The 19,825-nt window shown below is 50.0% G+C and overlaps 1 protein-coding gene across 1 annotated transcript in view; it reads left to right on the top strand.

Moving 5' to 3' along the window:
* The window catches only part of DENND4A (DENN domain containing 4A), a 576,041-nt gene that overhangs the window by 485,008 nt on the left and 71,208 nt on the right, over positions 1 to 19,825 (top strand). Inside the window, 1 exon segment of the mRNA XM_030189785.1 lies at positions 9,931 to 10,185. Within this exon segment, the coding sequence (XP_030045645.1) occupies positions 9,931 to 10,185 (255 nt within the window).

Below are 19,825 nucleotides of genomic sequence, written 5' to 3'. Positions count from 1 at the left end.
GAAATGTCTACAGCAATTCCCTTTCCCGTGGTCACGGAGGATGAGCCGAGAGCTGAGATGCTGGAACTCTTGGACTATCCTTCGCCACTTAAGGAATCGTCCACAGTACCCATGCATCATGTCTTCAAGAAGACGTTGCTGTCGAACTGGGTGAAACCCTTAACTACGCCCCACATCCCCAAGAAGATCGAATCTCAATATCGGATCCATGGGGACCCGGAGTTGATGCGGATGCAGTTGCCACATGACTCTGGTGTGGTGGATCTGGCCCTCAAGAAGGCCAAGAGTTCTAGAGAGTATGCTTCGGCGCCCCCGGGCAAAGACTCTAGAACCTTGGACTCCTTTGGGCGGAAGGCCTACCATTCTGCAAAGCTCATCGCCAAAATCCAGTCCTACCAGCTCTACACGAGCATACACATGCGGAACAATGTGCGGCAGTTGGTGAACTTGGTGGACAAGCTCCCTTCTGAGCAGGCCAAACCCTTTCAGCAGGTGGTCAGGCAGCTGAAGGCGTATAGGAAATTCCTGGCCAGGGGGGTCTTTGACTCTTTTGATGTTGCATCCAGGGCCGCTGTGCAGGGTGTGGTGATGCGCAGGCTCTCATGGCTGCGCTCCTCCGACCTGGAAAATCGAATCCAGCAGCGGATTGCGGATGCCCCTTGCCGGGGGGACAATGTTTTTGGGGACAAGGTCGAACAGGTGGTTGAACAGCTCCACCAGCGGGATACCGCTTTCGACAAGTTCTCCCGCCGGCCGCCTTCAGCCTCTACCTCTTCGGGTAGACGTTTTTATGGGGGACGGAGGACAGTTCCCTATTCTTCCGGTAAGCGTAGGTACAAACCTCCTTTCCGCCAGCCTGCTGCTCAGGCTAAACCCCAGCGCGCTCGCTCTCGTCAGCAGCGTGCGCCTCAGGCCCCTGCGGCTCCCCAGCAAAAGTCAGGGGCGGGCTTTTGACTGGCTCCTGCAGAGCATAGCCGACGTTCCAGTGTCTGTGCCGGACGGCCTACCGGTCGGGGGGAGGTTAACATTTTTTCACCAAAGGTGGCCTCTTGTAACCTCCGATCAGTGGGTTCTCCAAATAGTCCGGCTAGGGTACTCTCTCAATTTGACCTCAAAGCCTCCAAATTGCCCACCGGGAGCTCAGTCCTTCAGCTTCCAGCACAGGCAGGTACTTGCAGAGGAACTCTCCGCCCTTCTCAGCGCCAATGCGGTCGAGCCCGTGCCACCGGGGCAAGAGGGGCTGGGATTCTATTCCAGGTACTTCCTTGTGGAAAAGAAAACAGGAGGGATGCGTCCCATCCTAGACCTAAGGGCCCTGAACAAATATCTGGTCCGAGAAAAGTTCAGGATGCTTTCCCTGGGCACCCTTCTTCCCATGATTCAACAGAACGATTGGCTATGCTCTCTGGACTTAAAGGATGCCTGTACGCACATCCCGATTCTGCCAGCTCACAGGCAGTATCTTTGATTTCGTCTGGGAACACGGCATTTTCAGTACTGTGTGCTACCCTTTGGGCTCGCCTCCGCGCCCAGTGTGTTCACCAAATGCCTAGCCATAGTAGCGGCTTCTCTACGCAGGCTGGGAATGCATGTGTTCCCTTACCTCGACGATTGGCTGGTAAAGAACACCTCCGAGGCAGGAGCTCAGCAATCCATGCAGGTGACTATTCGACTCCTGGAGCTGCTAGGATTTCTGATAAATTATCCAAAGTCCTACCTTCTTCCAGTTCAGAAACTCGAATTCATAGGAGCTCTGCTGGATTCTCAGACGGCCCGTGCCTACCTTCCAGAGACCAGTGCCGACAATCTGCTGACCCTTGTCTCCTCGGTGCGGGCGTCTCAGCAGATCACAGCTCGGCAGATGTTGAGATTGCTCGGCCACATGGCCTCCACGGTTCACGTGACTCCCATGGCCCGCCTTTTTATGAGATCAGCTCAATGGACCCTAGCCTCCCAGTGGTGCCAGGCTGCTGGGAGCCTAGAGGACATGGTCCGTTTGTCCATGAGTTTTCTCCTCTCCCTTCATTGGTGGACAATTCGATCCAATTTGACCCTGGGATGTCCCTTCTAGATTCCTCAGCCGCAAAAGGTGCTGACCACGGATGCGTCACTCCTGGGGTGGGGAGCGCATGTCGATGGGCTCCACACCCAGGGGACTTGGTCCGTCCAGGAACAAGGTCTACAGATCAACCTCCTGGAGTTGCGAGCGGTCTGGAATGCTCTGAAGGCTTTCAGGGATCGGCTGTCCCATCAAATTATCCAAATTCAGACAGACAACCAGGTTGCTATGTATTACATCAACAAGCAGGGGGGCACCGGATCTCGCCCCCTGTGTCAGGAAGCCGTCAGTATGTGGCCATGGGCACGCCGGTTCGGCATGTGACTCCAGGCCACGTATCTGGCAGGCATAAACAACAGTCTGGCCGACAGATTGAGCAGGATCATGCAACCGCACAAGTGGTCGCTCAGTTCCAGAGTGGTTCGCGAGATATTCCAAGTGTGGGGCACCCCCTTGGTGGACCTCTTTGCCACTCAGACCAATCACAAGGTCCCTCAGTTCTGTTCCAGGCTGCAGGCCCAGGGCAGACTGGCGTCGGATGCTTTCCTTCTGTTTTGGGGGGAAGGCCTCCTGTACGCGTATCCTCCCATTCCTCTGATAGGGAGGACTTTGCTGAAACTCAAGCAAGACAGGGGAACCATGATTTTGATTGCTCCTTTTTGGCCTCGTCAGATCTGGTTCCCTCTTCTTCTGGAGTTGTCTTCCGAAGAACCGTGGAGATTGGACTGCTTTCTAACCCTCATCACGCAGAACGAGGGGGCGCTTCTCCATCCCAACCTCCGGTCTCTGGCCCTCACGGCCTGGATGTTGAGAGCGTAGACTTCGCCTCCTTGGGTCTGTCAGAGGGTGTCTCCCGAGTCTTGCTTGCTTCTAGGAAAGATTCTACCAAGAGGAGTTATTTTTTCCTCTGGCGACGGTTTGCTGTGTGGTGTGTGGCCTTAGATCCTCGTTCTTGTCCTACACAGACCCTGCTTGAATACCTTCTACATTTATCGGAGTCTGGTCTTAAAACCAACTCTGTAAGGGTTCATCTTAGTGCGATTAGTGCTTACCATTACCATGTGGAAGGTAAGCCGAACTCTGGACAGCCTTTAGTAGTTCGCTTCATGAGAGGTTTGCTTTTGTCAAAGCCCCCACTCAAACCTCCTACAGTGTCATGGGATCTCAGTGTCGTTCTCACCCAGCTGATGAAACCTCCTTTTGAGCCGCTGGGCTCCTGACATCTGAAGTACTTGACCTGGAAGGTCATTTTCTTGGTGGCAGTTACTTCAGCTCGCAGAGTCAGTGAGCTTCAAGCCTTGGTGGCTCATGCTCCTTATACCAAATTTCATCATAACAGGACACTCACCCTAAGTTCTTGCCGAAGGTGGTGTCAGAGTTCCATCTGAACCAGTCAATTGTCTTGCCAACATTCTTTCCCCGTCCTCATACCCGCCCTGCTGAACGTCAACTGCACACATTGGACTGCAAGCGAGCATTGGCCTTCTATCTGGAGCGGACAAGCCCACACAGACAGTCCGCCCAACTTTTTGTTTCTTTTGATCCCAACAGGAGGGGAGTGGCTGTCGGGAAACGCACCATATCCAATTGGCTAGCAGATTGCATTTCCTTCACTTACGCCCAGGCTGGGCTGACTCTTGAGGGTCATGTCATGGCTCATAGTGTTCGAGCCATGGCGGCGTCAGTGGCCCACTTGAAGTCAGCCACTATTGAAGAGATTTGCAAGGCTGCGACGTGGTCATCTGTCCACACATTCACATCTCACTACTGCCTTCAGCAGGATTCCCGACGCGACAGTCGGTTCAGGCAGTCGGTGCTACAGAATCTGTTTGGGGTTTAGAATCCAACTCCACCCCCCTAGGCCCATTTTTGTTCTGTTCCAGGCTGCAATCTCAGTTAGTTGGAAAAGTTTAGGTCAATCTCAGATATGTCCTCGCCGTTGCAAGGCCCAATTGACCAATGTTTGTTGTTTGAGTGAGCCTGGGGGCTAGGGATACCCCATTTGTGAGAACAAGCAGCCTGCTTGTCCTCGGAGAAAGCGAATGCTACATACCTGTAGAAGGTATTCTCCGAGCACAGCAGGCTGATTGTTCTCACCTACCCCCCCGCCTCCCCTTGGAGTTGTGTCTTCCCTTCTCTTGTTTTTGCTTGGTACGGGACTAGCGAACACGAGCGATTTCGGGCGGGAAGACGGCCGCGCATGTGCGCATCGCGGGCACGCGCGAGAACTAGCAAACTCTGTTGCTAGGAAGATCTCCGATCGGAGGGGCTGCCGTGGACGTCACCCATTTGTGAGAACCATCAGCCTGCTGTCCTCGGAGAATACCTTCTACAGGTATGCAGCATTCGCTTTATAAAATACCTATGTTAATCATGACATGCCTGTGCTCCACTTAAAACGCACCCTGAACTAACCTACTCCTGGGTCGCATAAAAGTATGTGCTTTCTTTCAGAGTGTATTTTTGCATGTGTAACTCCTGGGGTAATTTTATAGGAACACTTCGAGGACAAGCAGGACGTCAATTACCACATATGGGTGACATCATTCGACGGAGTCCGGCATGGACCCTACCCAGAATTCTATTTCTAGAAGCTTTTTGCAGCCTTGACTGAGCAGGCACATGTACCTTCCCACCTGCCTCACTCGCACGAAACCAGGTAGTCTTCATTTTTCTGTGGAGCTGAGAGGACCTATTTTTGTCTACTCTCTTCACAGTGGTTTTCTCTTGGCGGCCTTTCCTGCCTTATGATATTTTTTTTCTCTGAGGACAAGCAGGCTTAATATTCTCATTGATGGGCCGTCCTCCGCGATGGCCCAGGAGACCGGAACAAAACTTCAAAGTCAAAAGAAGTCTCCAGAATGCTCCGTTGCGTGGGCCAAACGCACCGCGCATGTGCAAACGGCTTCCCACCTGAGATGCAAGCATGCCCTTACTCAGTTTCTTTGATCCGCTTTAGAGTGACCACGTAATTTTCTTCGTTCTTACAGCTCAGGAAACCTTTTTTGGTGTTTTTTGCCTTTTTTGTTTTCTTTAGCTTCCTGTTCTAGTGTTTCTTAAACTAAAAAGAAAAATAGATAAATAGTATTTTCCTTATTTTTCTCAACTTTTCTAAGTTTCCTTTCTTTTTCGTTGCGGCTGCCCTTAGGCTGCTCGGCCAGGTCTTTTGTCCTCTTTTTGTGCCTTTTTATTTCGCAGCCGCTGTTTTTCTGTCCATGTCATCGAGGACTCCCAGTGGCTTTAAGCGTTGTACTCGCTGCAACCGGACCATCTCGGTACCGACCCCCACACGTGGTGTCTTCAGTGCCTTGGGCCCGACCATCTGCCAGCTGCCTGTAAGCTGTGTCTTTTGATGAAGAAACGGACCCAAGTGGCTCGGGAGGCTCAACGTGAGAAACTTTTTTCTGATCGGTCCGGCCCTTCAACGTCAGTATCGACATCGGTACCGAGGTCGGCGGCATCGACGTCAAAGGAAGCAGCGACACCGAGAGCTCAGGTAATGGCTGCCAAACGACCGCATTGCACTGGGAGCAGCAAGGCATCGAGAGGGTTCTCCTCTTATCTCTCCCACCCTACCTTCAGAGTACATTCTCATGGCTCTTCCTCCACCCCCATTCCGCTCTCTGTTGGAGTTCCTCAGGGATCTGTCCTTGGACCCCTTCTTTTTTCAATTTACACCTCTTTCCTGGGCTCCCTGATCTCATCTCATGGTTTCCAATATCATCTCTATGCTGATGACACCCAGCTTTACCTCTCCACACCAGACATCACTGCGGAAATCCAGGCCAAAGTATCAGCCTGCTTATCCGACATTGCTGCCTGGATGTCCAACCGCCACCTAAAACTGAACATGGCCAAGACCGAGCTTATTGTCTTCCCACCCAAACCCACTTCTCCTCTCCCTCCACTCTCTATCTCAGTTGATAACACCCTCATTGTCCCTGTCTCATCTGCCCGCAACCTCGGAGTCATCTTCGACTCCTCCCTCTCCTTCTCTGCGCATATCCAGCAGATAGCCAAGACCTGTCGCTTCTTCCTCTATAACATCAGCAAAATTCACCCTTTCCTCTCTGAGCACACCACCCAAACTCTCATCCACTCTCTCATTACCTCTCGCCTTGACTACTGCAACCTACTCCTCACTGGCCTCCCACTTTGCCATCTATCCAGAACTCTGCTGCACATCTTATCTTCCGCCTGGACCGATATACTCATATCACCCCTCTCCTCAAATCACTTCACTGGCTTCCGATCAGGTACCGTATTCAGTTCAAGCTTCTCCTACTAACCTACAAATGCACTTGATCTGCAGCCCCTCCTTACCTCTCTACCCTCATCTCCCCTTACATTCCTGCCCGTAACCTCCGCTCTCAAGACAAATCCCTCCTTTCAGTACCCTTCTCTACCACCTCCGCCCTTTCTGCCTCGCCTCACCCCCTGCTTGGAATAAACTCCCTGAGCCCATACGCCAGGCCCCCTCCCTGCCCATCTTCAAATCGTTGCTCAAAGCCCACCTCTTCAATGTCGCCTTCGGCACCTAACCACTATTCAAGAAATCTAGACTGCCCCAACTCGACATTTCGTCCTTTAGATTGTAAGCTCCTTTGAGCAGGGTCTGTCCCTTTTTGTTAAACTGTACAGCGCTGCGTAACCCTAGTGGAGCTCTAGAAATGTTAAGTATTCGTAGTAGGGTTTCCACCTATCTCGAGGCCTACTGCTATGCAGGCCCCCCTGGACTGACCTTCATTGGACCCGGCCCCAGGGAGGCGTGAGGATTCCTCGTCTTCGGTACCGAGGAGTCTCTATGACGGGCGTCGAGCGAAGGCTAAGAAGCACCGTCATCTGTCTCCTTTCATGCACGGTACCAAGAGCTCCGCGGAGCCGAAGCAGTTGGCACCCAACAAGCGTCGGCACCGGGAGGACCGCTCACCCCCCATACAAGAAGTGCCGATGTGTCGGTCATCTGGCAGCCTGGTACCTCCTCAGATTCTGGCACCGACTCCTGCACCAGCCCCCCAGCCTTTTCCGATGGAAGCTCTAGACGAGCGCATCAGGGCCCTTCTTCCAGATGTTGAGACTTTTAGGGCACATAGCTTGCACAGTTCATGTGACTCCCATGGCACGCCTAAATATGAGATCAGCTCAATGGACCCTAGCTTCCCAGTGGTGCTAGGCCACAGGGGATCTAATCCACTGCTGAAAACCTACCGCCTACTATACCTAATAAATGCCTGCCTTCTACTCTCTACTTCTTCCCTTAACTAATCTCTGTACAACAATAATTGTACCTGACATCCAGGACTAATTGTGTTAACAAAACTATGTAAGCCACTTTGAGCCTGCAAATAGGTGGGAAAAGGTGGGATACAAATGTAAAAAATAATAATGTTAGAGCCATGGCTGCGTCAGTGGCTCACTTGAAGTCAGCCTCCATTGAAGAGATTTGCAAAGCTGCAACGTGTTTCAGTCCACACATTCACATCTCACTACTGCCTTCAGCAGGATACCCGACGCGACAGTTGGTTTGGGTAGTCGATGCTGCAGAATCTGTTTGGGGTTTAGAATCCAACTCCACCCTCCTAGGACCATTTCTGTTCTGTTCTAGGCTGCACTCTCACTTAGTTGTATTTCTTTTTAGGTAAATCTATGTTATTCCCTCGCCATTGCGAGGCCCAGTTGACCAATGTTCATTGTTTTGAGTGAGCCTGGGGGCTAGGGATACCCCATCAGTGAGAATATTGGGCCTGCTGTCCTCGGAGAATACCTGCTACAGGTATGTATCTTCATATTCTCCGAGGACAAGCAGGACGTCAATTACCACATATGGGTGACATCATCCGACGGAGTTCGGCATGGACACTACCCAGAATTCTATTTCTAGAAGCTTTTTGCAGCCTTGACTGAGCAGGCACATGTACCTTCCCACCTGCCTCACTCGCACGAGATCAAGTAGTCGTCATTTTTCTGTGGAGCTGAGAGGACATATTTTTGTCTACTCTCTTCCCAGTGGGTTTCTCTTGGCGGCCTTTCTTGCCTTGTGATATTTTTTTTCCTGTGGGAGTATTGCAGGACCATTTTTTCCCCCTTTTTGTTTCTCCTGTTAGCTTTTCTTAGCAGTTTCATCCCTTTTAAGTTGTCGTTTTTTTCGCATCTCCAACCAGGACTGGTTTCCCCCTTTTTCTTTAAAAATTGAGCCGTTTGATTTTGCTTTAGCTATTTTTCTTCTGATGCCCTAAAAAACTCCTAGTGGTTTAAAAAAAATGTTTTCAGTGCAGCAAGGTCGTGTCTGTGTCTGGCGGTCACAACTGGATCTTGCTGTGCCTTGGACCTGACCATAAAGCCTCTAATTTTAAACCTGTCCTCAAATGCAAAAAAAGGAACCTTAAGAGTCGAGAGTTGCTCTACAAGAGACTTTTTTGCACTTGTCAGTCCAGTCCATTGATGTCTGCATTGGGGGCATTGGACCCACGGCTCTCAGAGCTGCATTGGACATGACAGCACCGAGGAGGTCTGTCTGCCTGAACATCAAGCGTCGATAGCACCTGTCCAAGCCAAGCATCCTTGGACTTGACACTAGGACACAGAAAGATTCAACATTGTCCTCGTCGGCACCAAGGGATCTTGATATCAGGTGGAGGTAAAGAAGCATCAACACTGGACCACTTCAAAGCATGGTGCCAGGAACTCCAGGAAACTGGTATCACCGGTGAGGAATGTCGGCACCGAGAGGAGTTGGTACCAGTGCAAAAGTCTCTCCAGGACCAGGCCTTTGATTTGTCCCAATCATATTTTTAGTCTGTCTCCACACTAGCACCGGATATTCACCAATTAAATCCCACAGTCCCTGGAAAATCAATGGTAACATAAACTACTAAAACCAAGACTAAATATGCCGAAATATAAATAAGGCTACCAGCATTTAAATATGTCTACTTTTTTCCTTTTTTCTTGCTTTTATTACAGAGTGCCCTCAGCAAAAAAACTACTGTTTAAGGCAATATGTTTTTTCAATGCCAAGTGGTTTAGCACTTTTTTCATTGGGTCACTCTTATTTTTTGTGTGCTATAGCCTATATTATAGAGCTTAAACAAAATAACTCAAAACATGAACTTATCTCTTAACGTTCTCTACAAGGTGCGCTGTGTTGCTTGACTTGCTGCTTCACTCTTGTCCTCTAACTGAATTTGGCTTCCCCTGGAAATGCCCGACTCCACGGGTTTCAATGAGTCTTTTCATCAGGAACTTGGGTTAAAGCCGAACCAAAACCGAGGTCAGCAGGCTGATTATTCTCACATACCCGCCCTCCTCCCCTTGGAGTTGTTCTAGTTTCTGGTTTGTTTTTTTTATTAAACTGAGGGACTCACGTTCGTGTCACTGCGGGAAGCCATTCGCGCATGTGCGGTGCGCTCTTCCCGCATAACGGAGCGTTCGAGAGACTTCTTCGTTTGCTGTCAAGTTTTTGCCGGTCTCCTGGGCCGTCGCGGACGACAACCCAATGGTGAGAATAATCATCCTGCTGTCCTCAGAGAATACCTGCTACAGGTATGTATCTTCATTTTAGAATTGCATGTATTCAGCCACTGGACATATAAATGAAACTGATATCAGTAAAAGAATAACACTGTTAGCATTATATAAAATCCTTATTGAACATAATCACTGTTTCAGTTAAGACTGTTCACATTTTTCAAAAAGATGTGCATTGAAAAGGAGATATGAATGGTTCTTAGTACTACAGCATCCTGCAAAAAAGCCAGGAGCTTTCATCCTTGCTCTTGTTACATACAGTTTTACCCATTGCTTATTAAAGGGACATTTTGATTCCTATAGGAATGCTAATGTTTTGCCATTTTCTTTCTCCTTTCTTTCAGGATCCCTCAAGTTTAGAATGGCATTTGCCCAATACAGAGCCCATTACTGTCCCTTATCTGAGTCCTCTGGTAGTCTGGAAAGAGATGGAAAGCTTGCTGGAAAATGAGGGTGATAATGTGCTGACTGTTGCAGGATTTGTGGACCATCATCCCATCATCTTCTGGAACTTGGTTTGGTTTTTCCAAAGGCTGGACCTGCCCAGCAATTTCCCAGGATTGATCCTTTCCTCCAAGTACATTAATAAGAACTTCAAGGTACGGAGCAAGTCTTGAACACAGACAGCAAATCATATGTGCAATGATACAGACAGATAACTGAATGCTTTTCCCTCTATCCTTGCCAGTATTTACACCCAGGGCTGGGCAGTTCCAAGAGTAGCTCCTGAAGAAACTGCACAATTCTGTTTAGTCCTTTGTCTCCTTTCTTGTCTTTCTGTACCCTTCGTATTTCCTCTCTGCTTTCCCCATTTTTCTGCACTATATTTTCTAGATATCAGGTCTTTACCTACATTCCCTATTAATCATGGACAAAAGTACTGTACCTATCTCTGTCATTCTGGAAGTTGTCATGTGATATGTAGATAATAGTGTTCCCAAGATTTGAATCACTGTACTGAGCTTTTTCTTTTTTTTTTTTTTAATTTGTGGAAGAACTTTATTGAAACAACATGAAGAGAATTACAATATAAGAAACAAGCAAATTGCTGCTGATATCAACAGAAAATAACAGACAACTAAGCATCAATCTATTCCAATGTAATAAGTTTTTAAACCACGTTTTAATCCTATCCCCCAGGCCTCCCATCACAGTACCAAAGAGTACCATTGCAACCTAACTTAATTCCCCCACCCACCCACAACCCCAAGGACAGAATGGTATGAGTGTCCCCAGATTGTTAACGTAAAAATAAGTATGCCCAGTGCAAATGAAGCTAAAGTCCCAGGTTCTCGTAATGTAATCGGAGGCGTCCAGATCTTTTCCCTCTCACAAGTGGACTTCCTCTGCTGGGCCAACAGCTTTCCATATCATACATGTACCAGAGCTTAGCTAGCCATTTGTCTATAGAGGATAACCCCCCCCCCCCCCCCCCCCCCCCCCCCCCCCAAATTCTTTCATACTCCCTGCTAAGATTAATTTGGCAGTACTAAAGCAAAATCTAAGAAAAGTGTTATGCGTAAGTGTCGGAGCAAGGACTTTCAGATTTGATAAAAAGTGGCTAGATCCCAAGGAATCTCCCAACCTGACCACAGTTGAATGTGATATTGAATGGTTTTCCAGTAGGTCTGAGCCCTGGGACACCAAATATGAGCCATTGTTCCTCTCTGTCTACATGTTTGCCAACAAAGGGGTAAGACTGAGGGGATATAATGATGTAAGCACTCAGCAGTTAAATACCAACAATAAAAAAAACATAATTATTCTTTTGGACATTTAACTGCAACACCAATTTTTTTGTTACAACAGTTTCCATTTGTCTCCAATCAGCTTCATTATAATGCACATGTAAATCGTTTCCCCATTGAATAAGTGTCCTTGGAGCACAATTTAGCTATTGCCTGTATATTGCTGAAATATTGCCCTTCTTATATCTGAAATCCTCACATAGCTCTTCCCCAAAAGTAGCCTCTCTGGAGAACTTACGTTTGATAGTAAGTGTGCCAGTTGTCAATACGTAAAACCATGGGATTCTACTACTACTACTTATCATTTCTATAGTGCTACTAGATGTACACAGCATTGTACACATTATATGCAAGTACTTTTTCTGTCCCTAGAGGGCTCACAATTTAAGTTTTATTTCTACCTGGGGCAATGGGAGGGTTAAGTAACTTGCCCAGGGTCACAAGGAGCTGCAGTGAGAATTGAACTCTGTTCCCCAGGATCTCAGCCCACTGTACTAACCTTTAGACTACTCCTCCACAGGTATGCAATATGAGCGAACCAGGTTCTGAAATGCAGCAAGCTTGAGAAGTTGTGGCTCTTCAACTTGGGGAAGAGATGGTTGAGGGAGTTATGATAGAGCTCTACAAAATCCTGAGTGAAGTAGAATGGGTAACATAGTAACATAGTAGATGACGGCAGAAAAAGACCTGCACGGTCCATCCAGTCTACCCAACAAGACAACTCATGTGTGCTACTTTTGTGTATATAAGTCTGCCCAGCACTAGCCCCGCCTCCCAACCACCGGCTCTGGCATAGACCGTATAAGTCTGCCCAGCACTATCCCCGCCTCCCAACCACCGGCTCTGGCATAGACCGTATAAGTCTGCCCAGCACTATCCCCGCCTCTCACCACCGGCTCTGGCACAGACCGTATAAGTCTGCCCAGCACTATCCCCGCCTCCCACCACCGGCTCTGGCACAGACCTTATAAGTCTACCCAGCGCTATCCCTGCCTCCCAACCTCCAGTCCCGCATCCCACCACTGGCTCTGGCACAGACCCTAAAAGTCTGCCCCGCACTATCCCCGCCTCCCAACCTCCAGCCCCGCCTCCCACTACCGGCTCTGCTATACAATCTCGGTTAAACTCCTGAGGATCCTTTCCTTCTGAACAGGATTCCTTTATGTTTATCCCACGCATGTTTGAATTCCGTTACCGTTTTCCTCTCCACCACCTCCCGCGGGAGGGCATTCCAAGCATCCACCACTCTCTCCGTGAAGAAATACTTCCTGACATTTTTCTTGAGTCTGCCCCCCTTCAATCTCATTTCAATTCCTCCTCGTTCTACACGGCCTGTCGTATCTCCAGAAAGATCGTTTGCGGATTAATACCTTTCAAATATTTGAACGTCTGTATCATATCACCCCTGTTTCTCCTTTCCTCCAGGGTATACATGTTCAGGTCAGCTGTCCCGTCCCGGGTCTTTACCTGTGCTCCCGCGGGGGGGGGGGGGGGGGGGGGGAGGCGATGGTCGGCGGGCTCGCGGTGTCAAGGGCGGCGGAGACGAGCCGGCACTGCCGCGGGTCGGTCCGAGGCCGGGCGACCCGCTGGAGCGAACGCCGGCCTCGGAGAAGGGAGCACCGCCGGCCAAGATGGCGGCGTCGGACGTCTCCCTGGCCCGGAGAGCCGACCAACGAGGAAGCTCCACCTACTCGCGCCCGGATTGGCGCGTTGAGGCGGAGACTCCGCCTGCCAGGCAGGCTGGCCAATCCAGGCGCTCTTTGCCTGCCAGGGCCAGGGGATTGGCTCCTCTTACGGGGAAGGGATGGACTAGGCGGGAGATTAAACAACGGAACTGGAAGGGTCCAGTGCTTCCGTTTCAGATGTCAGAAGCCGACAGTGGATCTCAGAGTGTAGCCACCTTCAGAGACTGTGTTCCTCTTCAGTGCTAGCCGTCCTTGCTAGCCACCTTTAGAGACTGGGTCCATCTTCAGTGCTAGCCGTCCTTGCTAGCCACCTTCAGAGACTGGGTCCATCTTCAGTGCTAGCCGTCCTTTGCTAGCCACCTTTAGAGACTGGGTCCATCTTCCAGTGCTAGCCGTCCTTGCTAGCCACCTTCAGAGACTGGGGTCCATCTTCAGTGCTAGCCGTCCTTGCTAGCCACCTTCAGAGACTGTGTTCCTCTTCAGTGCTAGCCGTCCTTGCTAGCCACCTTCAGAGACTGGGTCCATCTTCAGTGCTAGCCGTCCTTGCTAGCCACCTTCAGAGACTGTGTTCCTCTTCAGTGCTAGCCGTCCTTGCCAGCTGTCTTCAGAGACTGTGCTCCCCTTCAGTGCTAGCCGTCCTTGCTAGCTGTCTTCAAAGACAGTGCTCCCCTTCAGTGCTAGCCGTCCTTGCTAGCTGTCTTCAGAGACTGTGCTCCCCTTCAGTGCTAGCCGTCCTTGCTAGCTGTCTTCAGAGACTGTGTTCCTCTTCAGTGCTAGCCGTCCTTTGCTTAGCTTGCCCTTCAGAGACTGAGTTGCTGACTACCAGCCAGGCCGGCCGTCACCCCGCGGTTCCAGCAGTCCTGCTGGCCGCCTGCAGCTGGGGGCTCAACCCTTGGTGAACGGCGGTCGCCGCGGGTGAAGATTCGGGGTGCGCGGCTGTCCTCTGAGGTCTTGCGGGGCCTCAGGGAACCTAAGGGCTCACCTATAGCAGAAACAGGACATCAGCAAGTCTCTCCTCATACGTCTTGTTACGCAAATCCCATACCATTCTCGTAGCTTTTCTTTGCACCGCTTCGATTCTTTTTACATCCTTAGCAAGATACGGCCTCCAAAACTGAACACAGTACTCTAGATGGGGCCTCACCAACGACTTATACAGAGGCATCAACACCCCCTTTCTTCTGCTGGTCACACCTCTCTCTATACAGCCCCAACACACTTCTAGATACAGCCACCGCCTTGTCACACTGTTTCGTCACCTTCAAATCCTCAGATACTATCACCCAAGGTCCCTCTCCCCGTCTGAACCTATCAGACTCTCGCCACCTAACACATACGTCTCCCGTGGATTTCTATTCCCTAAGTGCATCACTTTGCATTTTCTTCGCATTGAATTTTAATTGCCAGACATTAGACCATTGTTCTAGCTTCTTCAAATCCTTTTCATGTTTCCACTCCCTCCGGGGTGTCCACTCTGTTACAGATCTTAGTATCATCTGCAAATAGGCAAACTTTACCTTCTAAACCTTTGGCAAGGTCACTCACAAATATATTGAACAGAATTGGCCCCAGCACCGATCCTTGAGGCACTCCACTACTCACCTTTCCCTCCTCCGAGCTAACTCCATTCACCACCACCCTCTGGTGTCTGTCCGTCAACCAGTTCCTAATCCAGTTCACCACTTGAGGTCCTATCTTCAGCCCATCCAGTTTATTTAAGAGCCTCCTGTGGGGAACTGTGTCAAAAGCTTTGCTGAAATCTAAGTAGATTACGTCCATAGCTCGTCCCTGATTCAATTCTCCTGTCACCCAATCAAAAAATTCAATGAGATTCGTTTGGCACGATTTCCCTTTGGTAAAACCATGTTGTCTCGGATCTTGCAACTTATTGGCTTCCAGGAAATTCACTATCCTTTCCTTCAGCATCGCTTCCATTACTTTTCCAATAACCAAAGTGAGGCTTACCGTAGTTTCCAGCTACTTCCCTATCACCACTTTTGTGAAGAGGGACCACCTCCGCCGTTCTCCAATCCCTCGGAACATCTCCCGTCTCCAAGGATTTATTAAACAAATCTTTAAGAGGACCCGCCAGGACCTCTCTGAGCTCCCTTAATATCCTGGGGTGGATACCGTCCGGTCCCATGGCTTTGTCCACCTTTAGCTTTACAAGTGTTCATACACACTCTCTTCTGTAAATGATGCTGTATTCACTCCACTATCATTTGTACTTTTTCCAGTCCATCGCGGTCCTGCTCCAGGATTTTCTTCTGTGAAAACAGAACAACAGTATCTATTTAGCAAATTTGCTTTTCCTTCATCACTATCTACATAGCGGTTCGCAGTATCTTTAGTCTCACAATTCCTTTTTAGTCATTCTCCTTTCACTAATATACCTGAAGAAACTTTTGTCACCCCTCCTTACATTTCTAGCCATTTGTTCTTCCGCTTGCGCTTTTGCCAGACGTATCTCTCTCTTGGCTTCTTTCAGCTTCCTCCGGTATTCCTTCCCGTGTTCCTGTTCTTGAGTTTTGTGTATTTCTGGAACGCCAACTCTTTAGCCTTTATTTTCTCAGGCCACTTGCTTGGAGACCAATATCGGTTTCCTTTTTCTCTTGCTTTTATTTACTTTCCTTACATAAAGGTTTGTAGCCTATTTATAGCTTCTTCAGCCTGGACCACTGTCCTTCCACTTCTTGTACTTCCTCCCAGCCCATCAGTTCCTTCCTCAGGTATTCCCCCATTTTAGTAAAGTCAGCACGCTTGAAATCCAGACTTTGAGTTTTGAGTGGCTGCCCTCCACTACAGCAGTCATATCAAACCAAACCGTTGATGGTAAACCTGAAGCTCTGTCGAGCAGGGACTGTCTCTTCATGTTCAAGTGTACAGCGCTGCGTACGTCTAGTAGGTGCTATAGAAATGATAAGTAGTAGTAAAATAAATAGAAGAAAATATTTTTCACTCAACAAATTAAGCTTTGGAACATGTTGCCAGTGGATGTGGTTAAAAGCAATTTAGTGTGTTTGGGTTTTAGAAAGGTTTGTCATTCAGTGAGCTGTAAATTGTAAATTAGAATTGCATGTGTTCAGCCACTGCACATATAAATGAAACTGATGAAGAGTATCAGTAAAAGAAAAATGGGTCACCGATGAATCTTTTTCCAAATTGTTACTAAAGACAACCAGAACCTGTCCCCAAAGAGAAACATCCAAAGAAGACCAAATCCTGAAGATATTAGGACCAAGGCCCAGAGGGAAAAGTGGATTGTCCACTATAGGGTATGTTGAGAAAGATAATCAGGGTTGACAGCTGATAAATCCAAAACCCAAAAGGTAGCAAACACTGCTGAGCTACAAGTACCTGCCATTTGATGTGAACAAGGGACCACTACATAGAGATAAGAGGTCTGTAGACCCCAGTAGGCCTGATCGATCTTAATCCGTAACTTATGGGTGATTCTGCTGCCAATCAGTTTCCCCTTTTGAGCTGGACTGCCTAGTAAAGATTAGGGTTAGGAACGCTCATTCCTCTCTGCTTCCTGCCCTAACACAAAACTGCCCTAGGCATTCTGGGTTGCTTAATGTGTCATATATAAATGGCGTGGAAGAGCATTCATGTGTGTGACTGCAATTCTGCCAAACCAGGATAAAAGAACAATTTGCCATTTCTCCAGGTTTCGACAGATCTCAGCAACCAGCAGAGGATAATTAGCATTCTCCGAGGACAAGCAGGCTGCTTGTTCTCACTGATGGGTGACGTCCACGGCAGCCCCTCCAATCGGAACACTTTACTAGCAAAGGCCTTTGCTAGTCCTCGCGCGCCGATGTGCACCGTGCATGCGCGGCCGTCTTCCCGCCGGTGCTGGCGAGGGAGTCTACCTCTCGACGCTCACACCGTGGCCGTGTTTCCACGGAGTCGAGCCGGGCATGGCTTCAGACACAGGTTCATGAACTTGTGTCTGATACCGATGGTGAGGCCTCGTGGGAGGAGGAGGAGGACATCAGATATTTCTCTGACGAGGAGTCTGATGGCCTTCCTTCTGATCCCACTCCCTCCCCTGAAAGGCAGCTTTCTCCTCCCGAGAGTCTGTCTTTTGCGGCCTTTGTCCGGGAGATGTCTACGGCCATCCCCTTCCCAGTGGTTGTGGAGGACGAGCCCAGGGCTGAAATGTTTGAGCTCCTGGACTATCCTTCTCCATCTAAGGAAGCGTCCACAGTACCCATGCATCATGTCCTAAAAAAGACATTGCTGGCGAACTGGACCAAGCCTCTAAGTAATCCCCACATTCCCAAGAAGATTGAGTCCCAGTACCGATCCATGGGGACCCAGAGCTGATGCGCACCTATCAGTTGCCCTCACGACTCTGGTGTTGTGGATCTGGCCCTAAAGAAGGCTAAGAGTTCTAGGGAGCATGCTTCGGCGCCCCGGGCAAGGTCTCTAGAACCTTAGACTCCTTTGGGAGGAAGGCCTACCATTCTTCTATGCTCGTGGCCAAAATCCAGTCTTACCAGCTCTACACGAGCATACACATGCGGAACAAAGTGCGGCAGTTGGCGGGCTTGGTGGACAAGCTCCCTCCTGAGCAAGCCAAGCCATTTCAGGAGGTGGTCAGGCAGCTGAAGGCGTGCAGAAAATTCCTGGCCAGAGGGGTATATGATACCTTTGATGTTGCGTCCAGGGCCGCTGCTCAAGGTGTGGTGATGCGCAGACTCTCATGGCTGCGTGCCTCTGACCTGGAGAATAGGATCCAGCAGCGGATTGCGGAGTCTACTTGCCGAGCGGACAATATTTTTGGAGACAAAATGGAACTGGTGGTAGAGCAGCTCCACCAGCGGGATACCGCTTTCGACAAGTTCTCCCGCCGGCAGCCTTCAGCTTCTATCTCCACAGGTAGACGTTTTTATGGGGGAAGGAAGACTGTTCCCTACTCTTTCTGGTAAGCGTAGGTACAATCCTCCTTCTCGACAGCCTCGGCCCAGGCTAAGCCCCAGCGCGCTCTGCTCTCGTCCAGCACGTGCGCCTCAGCAGGCCCCACGGCTCCCCAGCAAAAGCAGGGGGCGAGCTTTTGACTGGCTCCAGCAGAGCATAGCCGACATCAACGTGTCAGTGCTGGGCGACCTGGCGGTCGGGGGGAGGTTGAAAGTTTTTCACCAAAGGTGGCCTCTGATAACCTCCGACCGTTGGGTTCTTCAAATAGTCCGGCAAGGATACACCCTCAATTTGGCCTCCAAACCTCCAAATTGCCCACCGGGAGCTCAGTCTTACAGCTTCCAGCACACGCAGGTACTTGCAGAGGAACTCTCCGCCCTTCTCAGCGCCAATGCGTCGAGCCCGTGCCATCCGGGCAAGAAGGGCTGGGATTTTATTCCAGGTACTTCCTTGTGGAAAAGAAAACAGGGGGGATGTGTCCCATCCTAGACCTAAGGGCCCTGAACAAATATCTGGTCAAGGAAAAGTTCAGGATGCTTTCCCTGGGCACCCTTCTTCACATGATTCAAGAAAACGACTGGCTATGCTCTCTGGACTTGAAGGACGCCTACACGCACATCCCGATACTGCCAGCTCACAGACAGTACCTGCGATTTCAGCTGGGCACACGTCACTTCCAGTACTGTGTGCTACCCTTTGGGCTCGCCTCTGCGCCCAGAGTGTTCACGAAGTGCTTGGCTGTAGTAGCAGCGGCGCTTCGTAGGCTCGGAGTGCACGTGTTCCCCTATCTCGACGATTGGCTGGTGAAGAACACATCCGAGGCAGGAGCTCTACAGTCCATGCAGATGACTATTCGCCTCCTGGAGCTACTGGGGTTTGTGATAAATTATCCAAAGTCCCACCTTCTCCCAGTACAGAGACTCGAATTCATAGGAGCTCTGCTGGATTCTCGGACGGCTCGTGCCTATCTCCCAGAGACGAGAGCCAACAACTTGTTGTCCCTCGTCTCGTGGGAGTGAGCGTCCCAGCAGATCACAGCTCGGCAGATGTTGAGATTGCTGGGCCACATGGCCTCCACAGTTCATGTACTCCCATGGCCCACCTTCACATGCGATCCTGCTCAATGGACCCTAGCTTCCCAGTGGTTTCGGCTGCTGGGGACCTAGAAGACGTGATCCACCTGTCCACGAGTTTTCTCAAATCCCTGTATTGGTGGACGATTTGGACCAATTTGACTCTGGGACGCCCTTCCAAATTCCTCAGCCACAAAAGTGCTGACTAGGGAGCGTCTCTCCTGGGTGGGGACTCATGTCGATGGGCTTCACACCCAGTGGAAGCTGGTCCCCCAGGAACGCGATCTTGCAGATCAATCTCCTGGAGTTACGTAGCGGTCTGGAACGCTCTAAAGGCTTTCATAGATCGAGTTGTCCCACCAAATTATCCAAATTCAGACAGACAACCAGGTTGCCATGTATTACCTCAACAATCAGGGGTGGCACCGGATCTCGCCCCCTGTGTCAGGAAAGCCGTCAGCATGTGGCTTTGGGCTCGCCGTCACGGCATGGTGCTCCAAGCCACATACCTGGCAGGCGTAAACAACAGTCTGGCCGCAGACTGAGCAGGATTATGCACCTTCACGAGTGTCGCTCAACTCCCGAGTAGTGCGACAGATCTTCCTGGTGTGGGCACCCCCTTGGTAGATCTCTTTGCATCTCGAGCCAACCACAAGGTCCCTCAGTTCTGTTCCAGGCTTCAGCCAACGGCGACTGGCATCGGATGCCATTCCTCCTGGACTGGGGGGAGGGTCTGCTGTATGCTTATCCTCCCATACCTCTGTTGGGGAAGACTTTGTTGAAACTCAAGCAAGACCGAGGCACCAA

The sequence above is a fragment of the Microcaecilia unicolor genome, chromosome 1 (genome assembly GCF_901765095.1).
Source record: "Microcaecilia unicolor chromosome 1, aMicUni1.1, whole genome shotgun sequence".
NCBI lineage: Eukaryota > Metazoa > Chordata > Amphibia > Gymnophiona > Siphonopidae > Microcaecilia > Microcaecilia unicolor.
This window is presented reverse-complemented; position numbering and strand designations above follow the sequence as displayed.